This window comes from Notamacropus eugenii, chromosome 5 (genome assembly GCF_028372415.1).
Source record: "Notamacropus eugenii isolate mMacEug1 chromosome 5, mMacEug1.pri_v2, whole genome shotgun sequence".
Taxonomy (NCBI): Eukaryota; Metazoa; Chordata; class Mammalia; order Diprotodontia; family Macropodidae; genus Notamacropus; species Notamacropus eugenii.
Window position 1 is genome coordinate 35,400,424 of NC_092876.1, and position 24,091 is coordinate 35,424,514.

Consider the following 24,091-nt stretch of genomic DNA (forward strand, 5'->3'; position numbering starts at 1 on the left):
TCAAGCAGCTGCTTTGCCCCTGCAGCCCCAGGGCAGGATGATGGGGCAGGGGGGATGCAGAATTCTCCTCTTGGTTCCCTCTTGTCTCAGACAATCGATTCCCCCTTCTATCCAAAGCTAGCTTCTCCATCCATACTCTGGATCCCTTCTTATATGAAGGAGAGAAAGGACTGAAGAGGAGTAACCAAGGAGAAGGTAGCTGGCAAACTGATATAACTAAGAAAAAGCAAATTATGAAACAAATGGGTAAGATGACAAGATATGAGGTAGAAGACGTTAGTGAGAAAAGGGAAAACCCAAAGTTATGTTATAGTGTCCATACTTGGCTCAAGAGAAGAGTTTAAAAACAAGAGGGGTAGACTATGAGTGTGGACCACGCATAGAATGTGAGACATGAGGCCAAAGAGAACCGCTGACCTGGGAGGACAGCTGGCCAAGAAAACAGCGTTTGGATTTCTAATCCACAGTCAGTTTAAAGTATAAGAACGCCAGCCTCTCATCCAGGGAGAGCACACACCGAGTAAGAGTTGGCAAGAACATCAGTGTGTTGGGTCATGTTGTGGACTTTTTTCTTCTTTCCTTTTCTTTTTCTATAATGAGGACTGGCTCCCCAGAGAGCAGAAGGGGAAGGGACAGACTTAGAGTCAATGTAAAAAGAAAAGAAGTTGATGTGGTTAGCAAGGTAAGAGGTAGCAGAAGGGCCAGAAGGGAGTGACAAAAGGGTGTAAACATGTTAAAAACATTCTGAAGAACTAGTGATGGACATTTGAGAGCAATCTGAAAATGAAAGCGCCATGGAGAGGTCTGCAGGGACCTGCATGAGGCAGGTCGACGTTTTCAGTCTGCAGCTTCTGCGTGACTTCTGATAAATGTCAAGTTGAATGCTGGTCCCTGGGAGCTGCCTGCCACAAGCCCAGGTTTATCAGGAACAAGTGGGAGGGGAGCAGGGACCAGCAGGATTAAGTGGAGGAGCATCATACCAACATGGTGGAAGAGAAGAAAGACCCCTGTGAAACCTGAGGGCCCCAACTCCTGGGGAAGAATGCCCTACTCAAAGAAAAACACTGGGAAGCAGTCTGGAGAATTACGTTCAGACCAACATCCTACCCCACACGCCTTAACAAGCACAAAATGGACACCTGACCTGAATATAAAAGATCACAGCACTATACAAATGTTAAGTGCATGAAGTCAGGGGCCTTTCCCATCTCTGGCTGGGAGGATAATTCTTAACCAAAGAGGAGAAAGCAGAGCTCACAAAAGATGAGACAGATGGTTTCTATTCTATGAAACAGAAAAGCTTTTGAACAGACAAAAACAATGCAACCAGCATGAGAAGGGAGACTGCCGAATGGGAAAACCATCTTTGCATGAAGAAATCTGCTATCCAAGATCCATGGCTCCCAGGCAGTTTCGCAGACCCCCAGTCAGAAGCTTCGGTGCCTGGAGCAGGACCTCCTGCCACTTCCCAGCCACACCTACAGTCGGATCGATGTAAAGTGAGAACTGGTTCTATTCAAAATGAAGAGCCATTCTCCAGCTGGTCAAAAGACAGGAATAAAATGTCCTCAAAAGAACTGTAAACTAGTAAACCCTGGAATGACTGCTCCATATCCCTAATGAGAGAAATGCAAATCAAAGTGACTGAAGTTTCATCTCAGTCCTAGCAAACTGGCAAAGCTCAGAAAAGATGGAAATAGAATTGGAAGGACTGTGAGAAGATGGCCACACAAATAACTTGTTTGTAGAGCTATGACCTAGTCCAACCAAGCTGAAAAGCAATTTGGAATTATATTTAAAAAGTGGCTAAACTGTCCTACTCACTGATGACAACACAGAAGTGGCAATCAAGTGGCTGTCCCCTGAGTGGGGAAGAGCAAAACTTGGCAGGGCATAGGAAGGCCTGGACCATGGCTGTAGTGTACAAGTGACGAGAAAGAAGTTTATAAAGGAGTAAAGGCAGTGCAGAGCCCAGGACTATGAGGGACGATCAAGATGCCAAAGGGAGAAGAGCAGGGGAGCAGTGAGGGCAAGGTCTCCCCAGTGCCAGGGATTTAGGGGCATGAGGCCTCCTGGTCTCTTATGAAGACATGCCTGAGAACTACCAACCAAAGGACCACCCATTTCTGTTTCCTGCTCCAGGCAGTCCCAAAGGAAAGTCCCTACAGGAAAGACTAAATATTATAAATAATTATAAATATTATAAGATTACAAATGTCTTGGGTAAGTAACTCAAGACCACAGGACACAGTGTATTTTCCTCACTGGTGTCCACTGAAGTCAAGGATGATGCTGGAGAAATGAGCAGAGAGGTAAACAGCTGGCCAAGAAGATGGTGTTTGGGAATGGAGTTTGGATTTCTAAACCTTAGTGAATTTAAAGTATAAGAATGCCAGGCTCTCTATTAAGATCTGCCAACATGGTACTGCTTGGTGGTCTGAAAATTCAAACAAAAATCTAAAGTGAAAACGACAGAGGAGGGAGGAAATGGCTGGTATTTTCCCACCAAACTAGATGCTAGGTATGTACTAGAGTATGGCTAGAGCAACTACAATCTAAGAAAAAAGAGGTGGCAGAACTCATGAGCTACAGGTGAAAAATCCCAGGAAGGTGCCAATAAGAAACTCAATGCCTAAAACAGTCACACATAAACCCATAAAGGTCAGGACAGAGTAGGATCCCAGTGCCTGTTATGAGGAAGCACTGAGACTTTGTTGGATGAGCCCCATGACTGATATGCAGGTCTGGACAGGCAGGGGTGCCCCTGCCAGGTGAAGATCTGAGGTGACACAGGGAGGTGGAGATGAGCAGTGTACACTAATAAAATATTGCATGTGAAGGAATCAAGAAAAGCAGGGCAGAGAGCAGAGGGAGAGACAAAAACAATTTTGTCAGTGACTGGAGTCAACAGTAGGCCATTAGAACAGAAAAGGGGAATTAGACGATGAGTCTGGGACCCATAAGCCTAGCATAAAGGCATGACGGAACAAAGATGGTGGGCTCTGATGACCCAAACACCTGCTGGAATTCTACCAAAAGCAGAGCATTTATGATCTCTTAACTCATCCCTAGGATAATTGCATTGTTCAAAGGCAGGGGTTTGGGTGCGTAGGATATCACTAAGACAAAATTCTATTCTGGATCTGATTCTCACCAACAGAGAGCAACTGACTGTGGGGAGTGAAATGGCCTCCATCCTAGAAGTCTGTGTGGGAGAAGAGGAAAGTCAGTCATAGTCTAACATAAACCCTAGACTGGGAGGAGAAGGGAAGGACAAATATATTTCAAAGGATTCAGAGAAAAGAAAATCATGCGCCAAATTTCTCCAAAGGAAGTCAGCCCAAGAAGGATGGAAAATTCTCAAGGATGAAATTCTGAAGGTACACAGAGAAAGACATCCCCTCCCCCCACTTTTATCTGACAAAGTTCTAGAAATGTCACAGCAAAAAAGACAACAAAATCAAAGCAATAAACATCAGTAAAAATGAGATAAAACAATCACTATCTGCAGATGACATGATAGTCTACTTAGAAAAAGTCATCAAAACCAACCAAAAAACTGACTGAGATAACAGCTACAGCAACATAGGATACAAAATCAATTTTTAAATGTAATATGAACAAAAACTAGGAGGAAATCATGAGAAAATGCATTGAAAATTACTACAAAATGCATAAGATATACAGTTATTAACCAACCAACACACACCTACCTAGTGCAAAACATTCTACAGAATAAAGGGAGACAAAGAACCAGAGGGAAATTCACTCTGTGTTGGGCAATGTCAATAGAATAAAACTGGCAATGCTGCCTAAATTAAACCACAGGGTTAGTGTTACACCCATCAAATGACTGAGATTCGAATGGTAAAATCTATAATCTCCAGAGACAAAATGAAAAAGGCCCAAATGAAGAGAGCAGAGCGTGACCAACGTTTGGAAGAGGTGAGGTGAGCAAGAAACATGAGCGATCCACAGCAGGAAACAGTTCAGCGCCTGATAAATCCTAGGCCATCAATTAAGAGGGGAAGAACTTTCTTTATGATAAGAAATGCTGGGAAAACTGTAAAGTATTTAATCACAAATCAAGTTTAGACCAATATCTATCTTGAACATAACGTGAGTATAAATAATCACACCATCAAAAATCAGGAAGAGAATGAGTTTGGTACCTTTCATAATCACGGCTACGAGTACAATTCTTAAGCAAATGTAGGGGATATAATAAAAAGGTGAAACAATTCTGACGACATAAAATTAAAATGCTTTTCCATGAATATAATCAGGAAGAGACAATCTGATAAAGAACACCAGAGTGGGAAAATACTGGCACCAGATTCCAACAATAAAGATTGGATATCTAAACTATGTGTGAACGGCCCCAGTTCTGCAGCATCAAGAGTCACTCTCCAAAAAGACAAGTTGTCAAAGACATGGATAGTTTTCAAAAGTGTTGCAAACTATAAGTGATAAGAAAGCACTCTTGAAAACAAAAACAGTAAGAAAAATGTAAATTAAAATAACCTTGAGGTTTTACCTCCTACTATATAAATTGGAAAGATGATAAAAGATAGAGACAATCAAAGCTGAAAAGGCTACGGGAAGACAGGCATACCAGTATTCTAACGACGGAACTAGGAAGCAGTCCAACTTGTCAGGATTTCAATTTGGAATTCCACAAGAAAAAATGAATAACTGCCCGATAAATGACCCAGTGGCAATGACACTACTGGGCGTGTATCCCAAAGATGTCAGGCTCACTAAATCAAAAGCATCACTCTTTAACACCAAAGAACTGGAAACAACATAGGTGACCACTGATGGGGGAATGGCTGAAAAACTGGTGTGTGAAGAAAGGAATATTGTTGTGCAGCACAAATGACAAATGGCGAAGAATGTAGAGGACTGTGTGAGGATTTATCCAAACTGATGCAAAGCAAGATAACAAGATAACAATATACATGACGTTTACAACAACGTAAATGTACAAACCACTGAAAGGAAGTGGACATTTGAGTGACAGGCCTTGGAGAAGAGAGGAGGAATCGGGCCTGTGATCTGTCTGTGATCACGGCAGAGGCCAGGGCACAGGCAGGGAAGGACACTGGGCAAACCACTATGACAGGGTCTTGAGAGTCCATCTGTTTGCTAATTTGTCTCTAAGGATGTTTCAAGGAGGGTAGAAGTGGGAGGTGATTGATGTCAAGGCAAAAGGCATCAATCACAACAATTTTTTTCCAAAGTCACAAAAAGGAACATTTTTGTTGAAGAGGAAAAAGAGTCTTCTGAAGGGACATGTAGAAAAACTGAGAACTCTCCAATCACATTAAGATTCTTGGAAGGGGTGGGGGCCCCAAGATGGCGGAGTAGAAAGATACACATATGCTAGCTCCAAACCCACAGCCCATAAAATACCTGTAAAGAAGAACTCCCAACAAATTTTGGATCAGCAGAAGCCACACAACAACAGAGCACAGGAGATTTCTGTTCCAGAGAGACCTGAAAAACTGACCCGAAAGGTCCCTCGTGCACCAGACCGGGAGCAGAGCCCAGCCCTGGCTTGGCTGCATGGCACTGAGAGGGGCAGATCTCAGCAGGCTTCAGGGACAAAATCTCCAGCAGCCGCGCGGGTCCCTCCACCCCCAGGGGACAAGGGTCAGTGCGAGGGTCTCTTCAGCAGGTCGAGAGGGGAGTGGGGAGCCCCCATGACTCAAGCCCCCTTGGGAGGCACCAGCGGAGGTGGGAGCAGACCAGGGCTCCCCAAGCAGGCAGGAGCCCGGATCCATTGTTGAAGGTCTCTGCATAAACCCCCTGAGGGAACTGAGCCCTTGAGGCGGCCCTGCCCCGACCTGAGCACCTGAACTTAATCTCACACTGAATAGCAGCCCTGCCCCCGCCCAAAGCCCTGAGACTGGGAAGCAGCATTTGATTCTCAGACCCCAAGTGCTGGCTGGGAGGATCTGGAGGCAAGGTGGGTGTGAGGGGAATATTCAGAGATCAAGTCACTGGCTGGGAAAATGCCCAGAAAAGGGAAAAAACCAAGACTATAGAGGGCTACTTTCTTGGTGAGCAGGTTTCTCCTCCCCTCCTTTCTGATGAGGAAGAGCGGTGCTCACCATCAGGGGAAGACACGGAAGTCAGTGCTTCTACATCCCAGCCCACTCAATGGGATCAGACCTGGGAAAAGGTCATAAAGAGCTCAAAAAATTTTCAAAATCAAGTTAGAGAGGTGGAGGAAAAACTGGGAAGAGAAATGAGAGACATTCAAGCGAAGCATGAAAAACAAGTAAACACCCTGCTAAAGGAGACCCAAAAAAATGCTGAAGAAAATAACACCCTGAAAAATAGGCTAACTCAATTGGCAAAGGAGGTTCAAGAAGCCAATGAGGAGAAGAATGCTTTCAAAAGCAGAATTAGCCAAATGGAAAAGGAGATTCAAAAGCTCACTGAAGAAAATAGTTCTTTCAAAATCAGAATGGAGCAGATGGAGGCTAATGACTTTATGAGAAACCAAGAAATCACAAAACAAAACCAAAAGAATGGAAAAATGGAAGATAATGTGAAATATCTCATTGGAAAAACAACTGACCTGGAAAATAGATCCAGGAGAGACAATTTAAAAATTATGGGCCTACCTGAAAGCCATGATCAAAAAAAGAGCCTAGACATCATCTTTCATGAAATTATCAAGGAAAACTGCCCTGAGATTCTAGAACCAGAGGGCAAAATAAATATTGAAAGAATCCACCGGTCACCACCTGAAAAAGATCCAAAAAGAGAAACTCCTAGGAATATTGTGGCCAAATTCCAGAATTCCCAGGTCAAGGAGAAAATATTGCAAGCAGCTAGAAAGAAACAATTCAAGTACTGTGGAAATACAATCAGGATAACACAAGATCTAGCAGCTTCTACATTAAGGGATCGAAGGGCATGGAGTAGGATATTCCAGAAGTCAAAGGAACTAGGACTAAAACCAAGAATCACCTACCCAGCAAAACTGAGTATACTACTTCAGGGGAAAAATTGGTCTTTCAATGAAATAGAGGACTTTCAAGCATTCTTGATGAAAAGACCAGAGCTGAAAAGAAAATCTGACTTTCAAACACAAGAATGAAGAGAAGCATGAAAAGGTAAACAGCAAAGAGAAGTCATAAGGGACTTACTAAAGTTGAACTGTTTACATTCCTATGTGGAAAGACAATATTTGTAACTCTTGAAACTATTCAGTATCTGGGTAGTTGGTGGGATTACACACAGACACACAGACACACACAGAGACAGAGAGTGAATTGAATAGGATGGGATCATATCTTAAAAAAAAAAAATGAAATTCAGCAATGAGAGAGAAATATATTGGGAGGAGGGGGGAGAAATGGAATGGGGCAAATTATCTCTCATAAAAGAGGCAAGCAAAAGACTTATTAGTGGAGGGATAAAGAGGGGAGGTGAGAGAAAAGCATGAAGTTTACTCTCATCACATTGCACTAAAGGAAGGAATAAAATGCACACTCATTTTGGTATGAAAACCTATCTTACAATACAAGAAAGTGGGGGAGAAGGGGATAAACACGGTGGGGGGGGATGATGGAAGGGAGGGCAATGAGAGGAGGGATCAATTTGAAGTCAACACTCTTGGGGAGGGACAGGATTAAAAGAGAGAATAGAAGCAATGTGGGGCAGGATAGGATGGAGGGAAATATAGTTAGTCTTACACAACACGACTATTATGGAAGTCATTTGCAAAACTACACAGATATGGCCTATACTGAATTGCTTGCCTTCCAAGGGGAAGGGGTGGGGAGGGAGGGATGAAGAGAAGTTGGAACTCAAAGTTATAGGAACAACTGTCGATTACTGTTCTTGCTACTGGGAAATAGGAAGTACGGGTAAAGGGGTGTAGAAAGTTATCTGGCCCTACAGGACAAGGGAGAGGTTGGGGACAAGGGAAGGGAGGGATGATAGAAGAGAGGGCAGATTGGTGATAGGGGCAATTAGAATGCTCGGTGTTTGGGGGTGGGGGGAGGGGACAAATGGGGAGAAAATTTGGAACCCAAAATTTTGTGAACATGAATGTTAAAAATTAAATAAATAAATTTTAAAAAAAAAAAGATTCTTGGAACACACGTAGAGAAGAACAAAAGCAAAGGCAGCTACCCAACTGATAAATGGTCAACGAATAGGAATAGGCAGTTTTCAGAGGAAGAAATCAGTTATCTATACAGTCCTATGAAAAAATGCTCTAAATCACTATTGATTAGAAAAATGCAAATCAAAACAACTCCAAGGTACCACATCACACCTATCAGATTGGCTAACATGACAAAACAGGCCAATGATAAATACTGAAGAAGATGTGGGAAAATTGGAACACTACGACACTGCTGGTGGAGTTGTGAACTGATCCAACCCTTCTGGAGAGCAGTGTGGAACTATGCCCAAAGGGCTATAAAACTGTGCATGCCCTCTGACCTAGCAGAATTGCTTGTAGGTCTGTATACCAAAGAAATCCTAAAAATGCCAAAAGGACCCACATGTACAAAAATACTTACAGCAGCTCATTTTGTGGTAGAAAAGAATTGGAAATTGAGGAGATGTCCATCAATAGGGGTACCACAAGTTGTGGTAGAGGATGTAATGGAATACTATTGTGCTATAAGAAATGATGAGCAGGAAGCCTTCAGAGAGGCCTGGAAAGACTTATATGAACTGATGCTGAGTGAAAGGAGCAGAACCAGGAGAACATTATACACAGAAACAGCCACAGTGTGAGATGACTGACTTAAATTGACTTAGCTCTTCCAAGGGCAATGCAAGGATCTAAGACAACTCTAAAAAACTCATAATGGGAAATGCTGCCCACATCCAGAAAAAGAACTCTGAGTCTGAATGCAGATGGAAGCTGCTCTCCTTTTCTTTGGTTGTTGTGTTTTTTTTTCATGGTTTCTCCTATTGGTTCTAATTCTTCTTCATGACTAATGTGAAAATACATTTAATACGAATGTACAAGTAGAGCCTGTATCAGATTGCACACCATCTTGGGGAGGACAGAGGAAAGGGAAGGGAAGAAAATTTAAAATTCAAAATCTTATGGAAGTGAATGGTGAAAAACTAAAACTAAATTAATTAATTACATTTTTTTTAAAAAGTAAGAAGACAGCAAAGGCAGCTAGCTACCACTAGAAAGCTTTCTGGTAAAAATACTGTCAGAAATGCTAACACTCAGAAGGATTGAGACTGATGAGGAGTACTAAGGACAACAAAATAGATTTCTTAGCTAGACTGAAAAACAGAGCCTGCTCAAAGAGGGCTGGGACCACTGCTCAAGGAGGCTGGGACAGTGATCATTCACCACAGTGAAAAGGAGGGACTCTACTGTATTGAAATTCTGCTTTCCTGACCAAGGAGGAGCAGCTCTGGGCGGAAAATGGCTCAGCAGGGAGTTAACGGTCAAAGATAAGAAAGGTGACAGTCCAAGAGGACCTTCCGGCTTCTGATGAATTGAAGCCCCATGGATCTGATGAGTCACCTCTTGAAGAATTCAGAGCATGGGCAGATCTGAAGGCTGAGCCCTTGTCAGAGACCTTGGAAAGATGGGGCAGAACAGGACAGGTACTAGAGCACTGAAGGTCAACATCCCGGCCTGTTTTCAAAAAAGAGAACAGACTCTGCAAATGAATGATGGGCTAAGGAGCTCTATTTCCACTCCTCAGAAATTCTAGAACACACTGTTAGAAAGTTTGTGCACAGCTAGAAAAGGAAGAGGCTGCCAGAACTAGCATGGCTTCAGCAAGCTGCTTCTTTTTCCAGATGGGGTCAAGGAAAGTCCCAGGGCAGGGGGAGGGGACTAAGTTTTCCCATGTCACCCAGGCTGGAAGAGCAGCTGGCACTCGCGGGCCCAGCACCTCCTCCTTTGCCAGCCTAGGGTGCCTGCTCCTGGGAGCTCCTCCCAGGGCTGCCAGACTTACTGGGGACTCCAGACAGACTCAGAGCTCCTGAGGAGCAGGGATTCCAGAAGGGCCTCCTCGTGCCTGGCATTTGATGATATAGCCTAAGCATCAAAAAGCTGGTGAGGCCTCGCTGTGCAAGGAGGCGGCTGACACCATCAGAACCAGGAGGCTCACGACAGACAGACTTCTTCTGAGTAAACAGGTAGTTGGAGTTGGCCGGCAGCCTGCAAAGGTCACAGGGCCCAAGACTAAAACTCGAGAAAAACTGGCCAAGTTGCACAAGACAACTCCAAGCGTCATTTTTGTTTCTGGATTCAGAAGCCAATTTGGTGGTGGCAAAACAAGAGGCTCCAGCCTGATTTACGACTCGCTTGACTGTGCAAAGAAATATTCCCAAAGCAGAGAACAGACTTGCAAGACATGGTCTGCGTGAGAAAAAAAGACATCAGGAAAACAGCAAAAGGAACACAAGAACAGAATGAAGAAAGTCAGGGAAAATGCAAGGGCAAAAAGAAGGAACAAAAGCATGATGGAGGGTGTTTATCTGTGCAGACAATATGGATTTTTCATCAGAGCACAAATAAACTACATAAAAACTTCCAAAGACAAAACAAAAAAAAGCTGATGAAAGCTAGACAACGGTACAACTGCATGGACTGGGCATGGGCTGAATGGATGGATTCCAAGTCCTTGATGCTACAGAGCGGGCTAAGGGGAGGTCTTCAGTGGCATATCCCATTAATTCAGGCATAGCCTCTCTAATGGGTAACACTTTTATCAATGGTTTAGTTAAGGTCTTACGAAATCTGAGGAAGCTAAAAATCTAGGAGGCAGAGATAATGCACTGGATGACAGAATCAGGATCCAAAAGGCTTTGGCAGGATAGAGGATTAGGCTGAATCTAATCAAGGTGAAATTTCTTACACTTGGGTTTGAAAAATCAACTTCTCCTTGCTAGGGGAAGTAAGTTATTTGAAAAAATCTGGGAGTTCTAATGGACGGCCAGTATCATGGGTCAGCACTGATGTGGAAACAGACAAAGCTCTGGGGAGCTCCGGCTCCCTGGAGAGGAGCTCCGGCTCCCTGGAGAGGAGCAGCTTCCAGGACCAAGGAAGGGACAGTCTCACTGTCCTCAGCCCTGGTTTGACCCCATCTGAATTCTGAGTTCAATGTGGGGCACCATGGTTTAGGGAGGGTATTGGTGAACAGCTGAAGTCTGTGTCACATGGACACTGGTTGGAGGAAATGGAGATGTGAGTCTTGAGAAGATTCAGGGAGGGGAGAACAGACAGATATCTTTAGGTTACCAGGTAGAAGACAAGACCTGACTGAACACAGCCACCTCGTACGATCCCTAGTCAAATGCTCAGGTCCCTATTAGTGAATCATGAATCCCTGAAGGAGACCCATGGATCTGAATGTAAAATGCAGTCATTGGTTCCAATTTAATGGAAATAAGCCGTGTGAATTTGAACAATGCAACCAAATCAGGGGAATCACTATTTGGACTAATTCTGGCCCTAGCTGGGCTCATTTTTGCTTGTCTCCATGGGGACCAACTAAGAGCAGTGGGTAGAAGCTGCAAACAGGCAAGTTTAGATTTGATGTCAGGAAACGTTTGCTAACAATTCATGGGGATGCATGGCGGGGGGGGGGACCAGTTCCCATTTTGACATTCTGGCATTGTGCCCCTCCATCCCCGAGGGTCCCCCCCATATCCTTTTCCTGTTGCCAGTTCAAACCTCTCACAGCCCACCAGAGTATTTCCTTCTGTTTAAGCCTGTTCATGAAACTCCTTTTCTTAGGGGTGGGGGAAGCCTTCCCATAGTGTGGGGTGTACACCAATGACCAGCCTCTGACTCTCATTTCCAAGCCTAAACCTTATAGGCGGACTACCTGTCTCCACTGCCTCCTCACCTTTCTCATTCTCTTCCAATCTGACCACTCACTGAGGCTGCACTAAGATTCCCCCTTCCTGACTTCACAGCCTGTTTAGGAAGCCCAGGCACCTGTTGGACATCTTGCTTGGAGCTTCCCCCAGCAATGGGCCCAGCCTGCGTTGTCTCATGTCCCAGCTCTTCCCTCTCTCCACAATGCTATGCCACTTCTCCCTCTCTGGTCCCTTGGAGCACAAGAGCCTAACAGGTGTTCCGGGCTCCCTTCTCGTCTGTCACCAATAGCCAAGTCATCTTCCTGATGCACAATTGAATGATGTCCCCCTTCTCTCAAACCCTTTGATGTCCTCACTACTTTCCAAATAGTTTAGACACCTTGGGATGGGACTCAAGGCCTCCTCAACTTGGCATCACCATCCCTTCCAGGCTTCCTTCCATGTCTTCTTGGCTCTAACCATTTGGTTCGGCCTTGCTTCCTCCCCTCCCCCCATGTTCTGGTCACACTTCCCCGAGCCTAGAATTCTGACTCCCTCTCCCTTCCAGCTCTCATACCACCTCTCCCATGAAGTCTTCCCTGATGCCAGTTTGTTCCTCCCCTCCCTTAGAAAAGTAATCACTTTTCCCCTAACATAACTTTAAAGAGCAGTGGACAGATTTAGAGCTAAAAGAGCCCTTACAGACCATCCAATGCAACGCCCTCATATTACACATGATAATACTGAGGCTGAGAGAGGTAAAACAACTTGCCCAGGGGTCACCCAGCTACTAAGTGTCCGAGGCAGGATTCGAACTTGGATCTTCCTAACTCTTAAGTCTATCACTCTAAACACTGCACTACCTGGCTGTCCGCCATCTGGTACCATACTCGTTGGTTTTTATATTGCATGTCCCTTCTAGAACATGAGCTCCAGAGGGGACAGCCCAGGGTTGGTTGCGGTTCTCCCTCATCATTCTGCTAACTTCCTAAATTCAATGATCTCCACTTCTCTCTCCTACCTTCATGGCCCACTAATTAAGAAATCTAGGGGGACTAAAGATAGCCCCCTACCTCAGTGTTGTTGGCGGTATCCAATGAGATCCCTGTAAAGGGCCCTAGAAACACTGGCTGTCTGTGCCATTATGAAGTTTTTGCCAGCCAAGCTGTTTTAGAGGCCCTCTCTCAGCCCCCATTGCCAGATCTTCTCTCTGCCTCTAACTCCTTCCTGTTCTAATCTACCCTGAGTGATGCTACGGGGCTCGGCTAAGGACGTTCTTGAATCCCATGGCTCTTCTACCCAAGAACTTGGAATCCCCACTTTTTAAGCAGGCATTGAGGGAGGCCCATTAGCCAGCACTCACCAGGGCCCCTCCCTCACCTCCCATGATTCCTCAGCCAGCTCCTTGGCTTTGGCTACATTTAGAACACTAGACCACCCTTTTCTCCTCCAAACTATCTCCATCATTGTCTATAAAGCTCAGTTCAAAGTTCTATTTCTCTGGGCAGCTTTCACTGTCTAACACTGTCCCACACTGACTTCTTTTATTCTCCCTTCACTTAGCACTTATGGACTCTTTCTCCTTATGGATACACTGCTTTTTAAACGATCATGTCTTTTCAATCCTTAACTGGAAGGAATCTTTCTACTCTTTTTGCACTTCTTAGGACAGCGTTCAGTACTGTGTTCTGCATCTTCTAGGTAATGGAGTGATGATGATGATGACGATGACAGCACCTCACATTTCTATAGAGCTTCCTCTGTGCCAGGCACTGCGTTGAGTACTTTAAAAGCTGGATGACTAACTAAAGGCTCTCACCTCTCCCTCCTGGAATGTTCCCGTGCCATTTCCCTCCTTTTCTGCCTCTCCCATTCCCGCCGCGCTTTATCCTGCTCCTCCCGATGTCTTTTCCGCCGCTCATGTTCGCGCTCCTTTTCTTTCACCCTGGCATGCTTCCCTAATGAGGGGAAACATCCTGTCACGCTTGGAGAAATACAGTGAAGTCCCAGGAACTTAACTTAAAACGTAAGTTACAGCAATATCTATAAAGCATATGAGAAAGCAGCTCCCTTTGATGGGACTTGGACTCATCTCTAACCAAAATGCCAGGTAATAAATCCCATCTCATTACAGTCCACAGGAAGTGTTCTTCAACGCCCTGCCCCCCATCCCAGTGGGTGTGTGTACATGCGTACACATATACATGAGCACACACATGTACTAATGACACCTAACTTCTCTTTAGACCAACACTTTTTTTGGACTCAACCCTATTAGAATCACTTTTGGTTTGGGACCAAAGCCTTGCAACCTTCCCCAGATTCTCCAGCACTCTCCCAATTTTTCGGCTGTACCTGGTGCACACCACAAGACAGAGAATGACAGAACAGGAGATGGGGCCTGGGTTCAAGTGCTAGCTATGTCACTTCCTGTGTGACTCTGGACAAGTCACAACTGCTTCAATCCCTTCAGTTTCCTTTTCAGGAATAAACAGAATGACTCCTATCCTGGCTCCCTGCTTCAAGGATCAATTAAGATAACGAAATGTAATGTAACAACGGAAACACTTTGTAAATCGTAAAGTGTTCTATAAATAGAAGACACACTGCCTGGCAATAAGACTGACCACCAGGCTGGCCGGCAGACTCCGAGGGCACAGGGTGCACAGTGCTGTCCACTCCGGTCTCTGGTTCATGCATCTGACAGATCACTGTTCTCACCAACAAGTGACAACAAATGGAATGTGAATTATGATCATTAAATCTGCTCAATATTAAGTAGCAGAGACGGGGTGTGGACTTCTATACTCTGAACCAAATAAATTTTACCCAACGAAATCATACCTAGGAACAAAGCGATATAAAAATCATAGGGGAAAACTCCATGAAGGGATAATGGCTACCTCTCCAGAATGCTCGAGGGAAGAACAAACTAAACTCAAAGTGACTTGGCATGAAAAGGGAAGCAGCTCTGTACCTCCCTCTGCTGAGTGACTGCGATGTCGACGTTTCTCTTTCCTCTTCTCATCTTTCCTGTGATGAGCTTTCTCTTTACGTGACATTTGCTGGGGTGGTTTGATAGCCAAGGAGTCATCTTCTTCACCTCTAGGATCACAATACAAAATGGCAATGATTCCACACACACCAGGTGCACTGAAAACACACTGGAGACTTAACAGCTTAAAAATGAGCATGGCCATGAACTGCATAAAAAGACAGCAAGAGACACGGCCTTCCTCTGCACGTGAGAATGAAGAGGGTCAGATATTAGTCAGGATGTAAAACCTGAAATCACAGCAAAAATGCATTTCTGTAAGGTATAGGTCAGATGAGGACCTCAACACCAAGAGGGATTCCCAAAACCCAAGTCTTTCAAGCAGGGGCGTGGTCTGAGGAAGTCCTTTCCAGCCCTAGCGACTCCTACCCTGCCATCCAGGTTTCTTCCCACTTGCTTAAGGAGGGGATGAATGTAGGGAAAAGTACACTGCTCCAGGAGAACAGACTTCTGGTTCTGGTGCTGCCCTGACAAGCCAGACAACCTTAAAAGAGGCACATAACTTCTCTGGGTCTCACTTTTCTCATTTTTTAGTTGTAAAGTTTAGTCTATGTGACCCCATGTGGCCTCTAAAAATCCTGCAGCTCTGTGAAAGTCAAGTTCTATACAGGCACCTCAGTGGTATGGTGGACAGAATGCTAAGTATGGAGTCCAGCCTCAAACACTTACTAGCTCTGAGACCTTGGGCAAGTCACTTAATCTCAATTTGCCTCAATTTCCTCATAGATAAAATGGGCATAATAATAACAGCACTTATGTCCCAGGGTTCTTGTGAGGCTCCAATGAGGTCTATGTGTATAAATGCTAGGTATTATTTGTCAGTGAGCATGTACTGAGTGCCTACTTTGTGCCAGGCACTGTGCTATCCTACTTTCCTTGAGGCTGCTGGTCACCCCACTATATTTATGACATCAAGAACCAGAAAAACTTGAAAAATCATAGCTTAAGATTTAAAAAATGCTTTTCAAACAACAACCACGTGTGGGGGCAATGTGAGTGTGCTTCTGTCTCTTTTATAGAACTGAAACTGAGGTTCAGAGAGCGTGATTGCCCACCTCTCCAGAATGAGATGGGCGATGAGCTAACAGATGTAGAAGAACAAGAACAGGGTCTTCTGGATCTAGGATCGATGCTCCCAAATTCCTCTGCTGGCCAGATCCACCTCCTCAATTCCCAGAAGCACTGACCGGGAAAAAAGCCTGCCAACGAAGCAAGCTAGCTAGGATAGCAAGTTGGCATCTTTCTCATGTTTCCTATGCAATTCAATACATTATTACAAAACATGGTAGATTTTAAATAGAACTGCTACTGCTTAATCTACACATAATTTCACAATCAGTCAACAGCCTGCCTTTGCCCTCACTAAGTATCAGACAGTTAAGTGACCTACCTCCCCTGTAAAAGGGAGATGAGATACCTGTGCTATAATCTATGGCTGAAAAGAAGCACACGTGAAGAGAACTTTATAAGCTTCAACACGCCATATAAATGCCGGCTGCTGTTTTTATTTTTAGATCTTCAAGCACAGAAGAGGTGGGTAATTTGGGAGAAGTCACACAATGACTCAGCTCAAAACATGGAATTCAGACAGACCTTTTCAAAACAATACTTAGAAAATTCAGCTAGACTGAAAAAGCTGGTGCGACGAAGGTCCCTCCACCAGACAGGCTGTGAGGGCACTGCCCACTTACCTATCTTCCATAGAATCTTCCCTCCTGTACGGTGAATTCCTGATCGTTATCTCCATGCGGTGATCTCTCAGCTCCCCCTCTTCAAGGGAATCCCGCTTGGAATCCCGATCATCAGACTAAAAGGAAACCAGAAAAACAAAACAAAACAAAAAACCAACCATTTTACTTTTTGAAAAGTGACATTCAGGTGAGCTTCATCAATGACCTCAGACACAAAATTTTACACCAATTTCAACAGGCCGATAAAATACAAAAATCAAATTCTTTCATTGGGGTATATGATGTCGCTTAGTGCCTGTAACCCTTGTACCACAGGAAGCTGTGTAAGTCCTAAGAAGCCGGTGCAGATGTTTAGTGGCAGAGTCAGGGAGACAGATTGTTGGTGGGCAGTGTTTCTCTTCTTCTGCAGCTACCAATGAGATTTCTACGCCCCGCAAACAGAGAGGAAAGCTAAAGCATGTAGATGGCTCTCTGGTGCACACAGTGCTGTGCTCTATTTAACAGATACTTAAATGAAGGTGGTATTCTATCCACAGATAGCGCCAACATACTGAAAAGCTCTTTGGAGCATGTTATTTTGCCAACTAATACAGATGTTAATTTCTCAAAGCAATATTTTATCAATATTTATTTTCATTTGTATTATTTGTAAGTGTGAGCATGAAAAGAATGAAAAACAATTATCCAACTGCACTTAGAAATATTCAGTAATGATGTTAGGTCCTAATACTTTATTCTCCAAACAAATCTTCATGTAGCATAAGGGTTCTTAACCTTTTTCTGCACCACGGACCCCTCTGACACTCTTGTGAAGACTATGGATCCTTTCTTAGAATCACGTTTTTAAATGCATAAAGTGAAAAATATACAGGATTACAAAAAAAACAATTAATATTGAAAGTCATAAAAGTCTTAAAAATATGCTCAAGAACTTCAGGTTAAGAACCCCTGATCTAGAAATAGCTTTAGTTTGTTATCTCTGAGATAAACTGAGAAATCAGATGGGGTTTTGGTAACTTTTTAAAGAGACTTTGGCTCACCTGTGACATTTGGAAGTACAAAACCACTTCAGCGAAGAAGCGAGGTTCTAATGGGAAAATGAGTGCAAAGACATTAAACTTCCTTTTTACAAAGCACTGACTTTAAAAAGCAGCTTACGTTTTTTATGCGTTTTATCTCTGCCTTCTCTTCTTGTTCCTTCCTTCGCTTCTTTTCCTGAAGAATTTCATCTAAAGTCTTCACTTTCCAAGAATCCTTTTCATCACCCATTGGAGTTAAGCCACACTGAAAGAAGAAACAATTTGGAGAATGTGAAAGAGGAGCCAAGCCAAGCCCAACATGGCTGGGGACACCTCCTGCCCTGGTGAAACAGCTGTTTGTGGGCAGCAAGAAGGCTTTGGTGGAAGAGCTTTTAACAGGCTGCACCCATGGAACACGCCCTGGGTCTCACTAAGGCCCCTTCGAGCACCATGAGGACCCATCACTCAGGGAAAGCCCAAAGCTCTCTGAGTAGGGGGAAGGGGGGAGGGATCAGGCTGGGATGGCCCTTCTAGATGCAGGGCAGAGAATACCAAAGAATGTTAGGCAAGAATTTCTATTTCTCAGTCTCTCTCCTCACAGCCCCCAAAGAGAGAGCTTTCTGACACCCACTTATTTCCTCTTACTCTACAAATTTTACAAACTGGACTTGTCCTCTAAACATGCTCTAGGCTCTCCTGCCTCTCTGTCTGTGCAGACACCATTCTTGATGCCAAGAATGTTTCCCCCACATGCCACTTCTTTACTTGCTGAATTCCTATCCTTCCTTCAAGTCCCATTAATACCTTCTCCATGAAGCTTTTCCTGAAAACCCTATCACAGGATTACAGACGTACAGCTGAAAGAGTTTAAAGACAATCTAGTCCAACTCCCTTCATTTTACAGAGGAAACAAAGGCCTAGAGAGGATATGCCACTTACCCAAGGTCACACAGGAGCTAACTGCTACAGTGGACAGAATGCTAGGCAGTAAGATCTCAGTTCAAATTCAGCCTCAAACACTTATTAGCTGTGTGACCCTGGGCAAGTCACTTAACCTGTCTGCCTCACACAATAACAACATCTCTCAGGGCTGTGGTGAGGATTAAATGAGATAATAATCATACGGCGCAGAGCACAGTGCTGGGCACACAGTAAGCACTATGTCAACATCAGTCATTAGTGTTGTGTTAAGTGGCAGAGATGGGATCCAAACTCTGGACCTCTGGCTTCAAACCTGCTACATAAGCCACTGTATCTTACTTCTTCTATTAAAGTAACAAATTTTCCCTGGGACTTAAATTCCAATACTGAGTTGAAATCCTGCCCCAGACACTTACTAGATATGTGATCCTAGGCAAGACACTTAATTTTTTTGAGCCTCAGGTTTCTCACTTGTAGGGAAAAATATAGTATCTACCTTACAGGACCGGATATATATGTATGTATATGTGTGTATGTGTGTGTGTGTGTGCGTGTGTGTGTGTGAATATACATCTACACTAAAATGCTCTGTGAACCACTATAAAAACCTAGCTATTATCTTTTATGTTTCTCTAATACATTTATCACATCTTATCATGTTAATATACACTAACCCACCAATAACGAGAAAGTTGGCTGGAGAGTGATCAATTTTGGGGCCACAACAATTCAGTAAGTTTAGCTTAGCTTCATCAACTCTTCTAGACTCCAAATTTTACACAAATTTCAATGAGATGTACTCACTCATTGAAAGAAGTTTCCTTGCCTCTAATAATACACAACAACATTTACCCTAAGTACCATAGATGCATTTAAAAAGCATTACAGTATTACCGTAAGGAAAGGCAAAAATCACAGACCCTTGAAGTATTCCTGTAGAGTTGGAAGGCCTAGCTAAGTTCAAATCCCAGCTCTGCCACTTATTACTTTTGTGACCTTCAACATAACTGGGCCTTGGTTTCCTCATCTGTAAAACTAGGAAACTGGACATTATAACATCTAAAGTCCCTCCTGGCCTTCTCTATTACCTCCAGAGTCTAGTTATCTGTATTTACCTTTCATTTCCCCACTTGACAGTAAGGATAGGGGCTGTGTGATAGCTAAACTTCCTATTTCTTCCAGAGCCCAGCACCGGGCTGTACAAAGTAGTATCTCATTGCTGAATATTTGAACTGAGGCCCTGGAGGGATAAATTTCATTGTTCAATTGAATGTCCCATCTGGAAGGGCCCTTAGAAACTTTCTAAGTTTCATAGGCTGATGAAAGGTGCTCCCCAAGTGTTATCTCATTCCCACACCAGGTGCTACCTGTATTCTCATTCCCACATGCCAGAGGAGGAAACAGGCCCGGAGGTTAAATGATTTCTGCAGTCATTAAGTGCCCCACCCCCTCCGAAATCGTATAGCTGGGAACCTCGGGGTGAGGGTGGTGGGACAGGGGCAGCGGCATGGTCCCTCAGACGGGAGGCCAGAGGAGGCGCGACGGTGACAACGACAGAGGTTGGCGCAGGGTCCTGGGATACATTGTCTCACTTGGTTCCCTGTCACCCTCACAAGTCAGGACCGAGCGTGTTATGAGGCCCGCTGTACAGGAGGGAAAACTAAGGCTGGGAAACAAGCACTGTACAGCCTCAGAGAGATCGAGTCACTCGCCCAGGGTCACACAGCAAGCGCAGGAGGTAAAATTCGAACCCAGGTCCGGCGCCTCGGTGACCATGCCGTCCTCCCTCGCCTTCTTGAGCCCTTAAACGGCGAGACTCCCCAGCGGGCCGGCCACGGGCCCGGGCCTCGGTTTCCCCATCTGCACAACAGGCAGCTCGGCGGCCCCCCCAGGCCGCTTTTGGCCCGAGGACTCGGGGCCCACGCGGGGCGCGGACAGAGAGGAATTTCGCCACCGAGGTCTGGAGGCGGGCCCGGCCTCGGCCCCGCCACAGGCCCCACGTCTGGAACCCTCCCCGAGCCGGGGTCAGGGAGGTGGGCAGGTAGGCCCGAGGGCCCCCTGGGCGACCTCGACCCCAGGCCGCGCATCTCCCCACCAGCCCCGGGCCCAGACACTTACCACCGCGCCTGCCGCCACCGCCGCCGCCGCCGCCGCCACCGGACCCGGAGACTAAGGGGAACCTGCATCGGGCGCGGGAGAAGTGCGTCACTTCCGGCGGCGACGCGGACGGCTGACGTCAGGGCGCGGGGCAGGGGGCGGGGTCGGGAGCGGACCCGAAGGCAGCCCGCGAGCCGCCAGCCGCACTTTCGCCACGAGCGTCTCCTCCACGTACGGGGCGCGGGTGCGCGCGTACGGCACGTGAAGCCCCAGCGCGTCGGAGGCGTTATCTTCCCCAGCCTCCCGGAAAAAAACAAAATCACCCTTTCCGAGGGGAGGGGCCGCCGCTGCCCGGAATCTGCGGGAACATCCGGCTGGAGCCTGGCTGCCCCCGGGCTCCGAGCCCCCAGGGCCCTGCGTCCGGCCCCCTGCGGCGGGGAGCCCGCGCGGCTTCCCGAACCAGCCCTGCCCCTGGCGACCCGAAGGCATCTACCCCCCCCGCCTCAGTTTCCTCATCCGTAAAATGGGGCGGCTGCGCCCGACGGCCCCCTGCAGCTCTCCACCCCCCCCAGGCCCGCCGCTCCACCCGAGAGCCGGGGGAGAACCGGGCGGGGAGGCCGCCAAGACCGGGTGCGGCGGAGCAGCGCCCGGAGCGGCCGGGCTTCCTGCTCCCCGGACGGCCCGGCTGGCATCTCGCCTCCGGCCGGGGGGTCGCTCAGCCTCTGCCCGGCGCCCTCGGCGGCGAGACGGAGACGATGACAGGACTTACCTTCCAGCCGGGGCTGGTTGTAATCCGGAAAGAAATGCGGTAGCGCTGCGAAACACTTGGCAGATCGCCTCGCGCGCACAGAAAGCGCTTCATAAGTGCTCGTTTTCCGTTCTTTCTGGGGTTGGGCTACAGCAGTTCATCACCCAACAAACACTCCTTAAGTGCCCTCTGTATGCCAGGCACGGTGGTGAGTGCTGGCGATACAAGAAGCATCACCTTGCAGTTCAGTGGGGGAGACAACAGGCCAACCCAGATATTGAAGGGATAAAGAAGGAAGGATTACAGGGAAGGAGGCTGGCATGAAGAGGGGTTGGGGATGGCTTCCTTCAGCAGGAAGGACACACACACACACACCCCCCTTTGAAATATTCTAAAACACTGATCCCATCCTTCTTCCTTCACATCTTCAGTTCTTTCGGATCCTCCAGTACCGTCTTGCCATTTTCTCACCCTCCTTTGGAAATAGAGATGACTGTCAATGCCCCCCTGAAACTAAAGTGTCCAGAATTGAATAATTATAGTACCCCAAGGGTGCAGTAAGCAGGGCAGAGGACAGACTAATCCACAGATACCTAAGTGGACAGAAGTTTGTTAATTCCGGTGAAGGCTGGTGCGGGGACAGCTGTAGCTCTCACCCCAGTATCTTGGTCCATCTACCTGAAGATTGAAACCAGGAGGGGGGGACCGCAATAAAGTCACACATAACTTGGTACCAAACTGGGAGAGGCTGAGGGATTGGTTGATAGGTGCTTACTCAGGGAAAAAATTTAGCAGTTTTCTTTTTGGTCTGCGTGTAATGTCTTTCTTCCCCATCTGGAAAGATGTTTATCTACAAAGACTGTCAGTGTAGTCTAAATTCTTTCAGGCATGGTAGCTCCTTTTCATCTTGGGAACTGGAAAATCACCAAGAAATTAACTTAGATAATTTTAGAAGAGAAGGCCTCCAAGTGAAACACAAAACCAAAGACCAAATCCAGAAGCACAAATACTGATTTTATTTGATTTTATCAGAACAATGCTCATGGAAAGAAACTGTCTGTTTTACTCATAACAAAGGAACAGCCAAGAGGCATCCACAGGATTCTTTACACAGTTATCAACCTATTACCAGACAAAAGAATTAAAGTGATAAACCAAATCACAGATGACAAATATCTTATAGAAAGCAACAAACTTAAATTACAGAAATACTGAAAGAGGCACAAAATACCCCCAAATGTCTTATGTAGTGTGGTTTTCGTCCTACACATTTGAGTTCGGTTTAACAAACACAGTTTGGCTCAAGTGTAGAAGCAGTTACTGTTGCTATTTTCAAGTTTCTCAAAATGGAAAACTCACTTTTATTTTTAAAATAATTTCCATTTGTACACAGGGATACTTAGATAACTCGTGGGGGGGTGGGGGGGGTGGAGGGTAAGTCTGGAAGTTGGAACTCCATTGTTGGCATTGATTCTCCTGCGCAGTGGTGGTGTGGATGTCGAGCAGTGTGACTTCCCTGGTTTCTAGGAATCTCTCTGCAAGCAGTGTTGCTTAAGGCAAATTCTTCAGTGTTCCCCTCTCTGCAGTGTGCCTTCCCCTCTAGTCCTTAGTAACCAAGCAGGCAGAATACTGCACATGGCTTGACTCTCACAGGTAACAATCTGAAGGGAGCCAAGCATGATACAGCACTTAGGATTTGAGATGAAGCCACAGACCATCCCTCAAGTGCAAAGGTTTTAATTTGCTTAAGACTCAGCTCCAGGAATACAAAACCAAAATGTATTGGTTTAGCAAACACAGCCAGGATGGGATATGTGTGGGCTGCCCCGGGATCAAATGAACAAACCCACCAAGCTGTTTCTTGGCTGGCCCCCATTCAGGTAAGGATGCTTATTCTGAGTGAGCTGTTTGTTGGCAGCTTTGCTGGGTCAAACCCTAGTTTATGGCTGTCTGTGGAATTTGAGAGCCCTCCAACACGTCTGGGATGGAAACTGGTGATTAAAAGTGCTATGTAAATACCCATTGTCAAACCCACAAACTATGGCTCATTTCCTGTATAGCCCTCATCATCTAACCTGGCCTCTGTGACCCTGGAGGCAGGCTCTGTGCCCTCCCTGGTGAAGAGTACTGGCTCTCTCAATGACTTTTTTATCTCATGTCTAGGTGGCAGCACACCTCACCAACATCTATCTAAAAGGGTGGACATCTTAACAGTAACAGATCAAACGCCGGCTGTGGTGCCCCAAATGAGAACAGAAAAAATTGTTCTAGAAGACAGAGCAGGAGTTGCTGGGGGTTTTTTCTCCCCAGATGAAATTTAGGTATCCGGGCAAAGCACCAAAGACCCATCTCACCATTCTTAACTACGAGTGAGGAAGAAACCAGTACTTCTCAGGCAGCCAGAGGGTGGTGCACCTGGAAGCAAGGCTGCTGTCATGACCCATGGCACCAAGATGCTTGGAGCCTCTCAACTCACTGCCCCTGGACTGCCACAGAGAAAAACAAAAAGATAAGCAAAGCCAAAACATCCCTGGGAGGCCGGAGTTCAGAGGCTCAGCTAACTGTATCCAGTGAGAGCCTTGAGAACATCAACCCCTTAGTTCTGGGTTGGCTTAAAGCAAGAAAGAAATGATCTCTGGTCCCTAATCATACCCTTGTGTCATCTCTCCACCTGAGGACACAAAGTAAATACGTGCTGGCCTGGAACTACAGCATCACTTGCCAAACGCAAAAGCCACATGGT

General features: G+C 45.8%; 1 protein-coding gene across 16 annotated transcripts in view; it reads right to left on the minus strand.

Annotated features, from left to right (window-relative positions):
- Positions 1–22,035, minus strand: part of LOC140504035 (cyclin-dependent kinase 11B) — a 39,802-nt gene extending 17,767 nt beyond the window's left edge. For 6 of the 16 annotated variants that reach the window (XM_072608535.1, XM_072608536.1, XM_072608533.1 and 3 more), the window contains exons 1-5: positions 21,370–22,035; positions 17,722–17,847; positions 16,564–16,679; positions 14,795–14,922; positions 13,637–13,775 (exon numbers count right to left, since the gene is read on the minus strand). In XM_072608535.1, the coding sequence (XP_072464636.1) occupies positions 13,637–13,775; positions 14,795–14,922; positions 16,564–16,679; positions 17,722–17,847; positions 21,370–21,462 (602 nt within the window). In that variant the 5' untranslated portion in view covers positions 21,463–22,035. Of the gene's footprint in view, positions 1–13,636; positions 13,776–14,794; positions 14,923–16,563; positions 16,680–17,603; positions 17,848–20,621; positions 20,832–21,369 lie in introns of those variants that run through there. The other 10 variants (XM_072608542.1, XM_072608540.1, XM_072608541.1 and 7 more) reach the window with 3 other exon arrangements.
- Between the last annotated feature and the right edge of the window lie 2,056 nt (positions 22,036–24,091).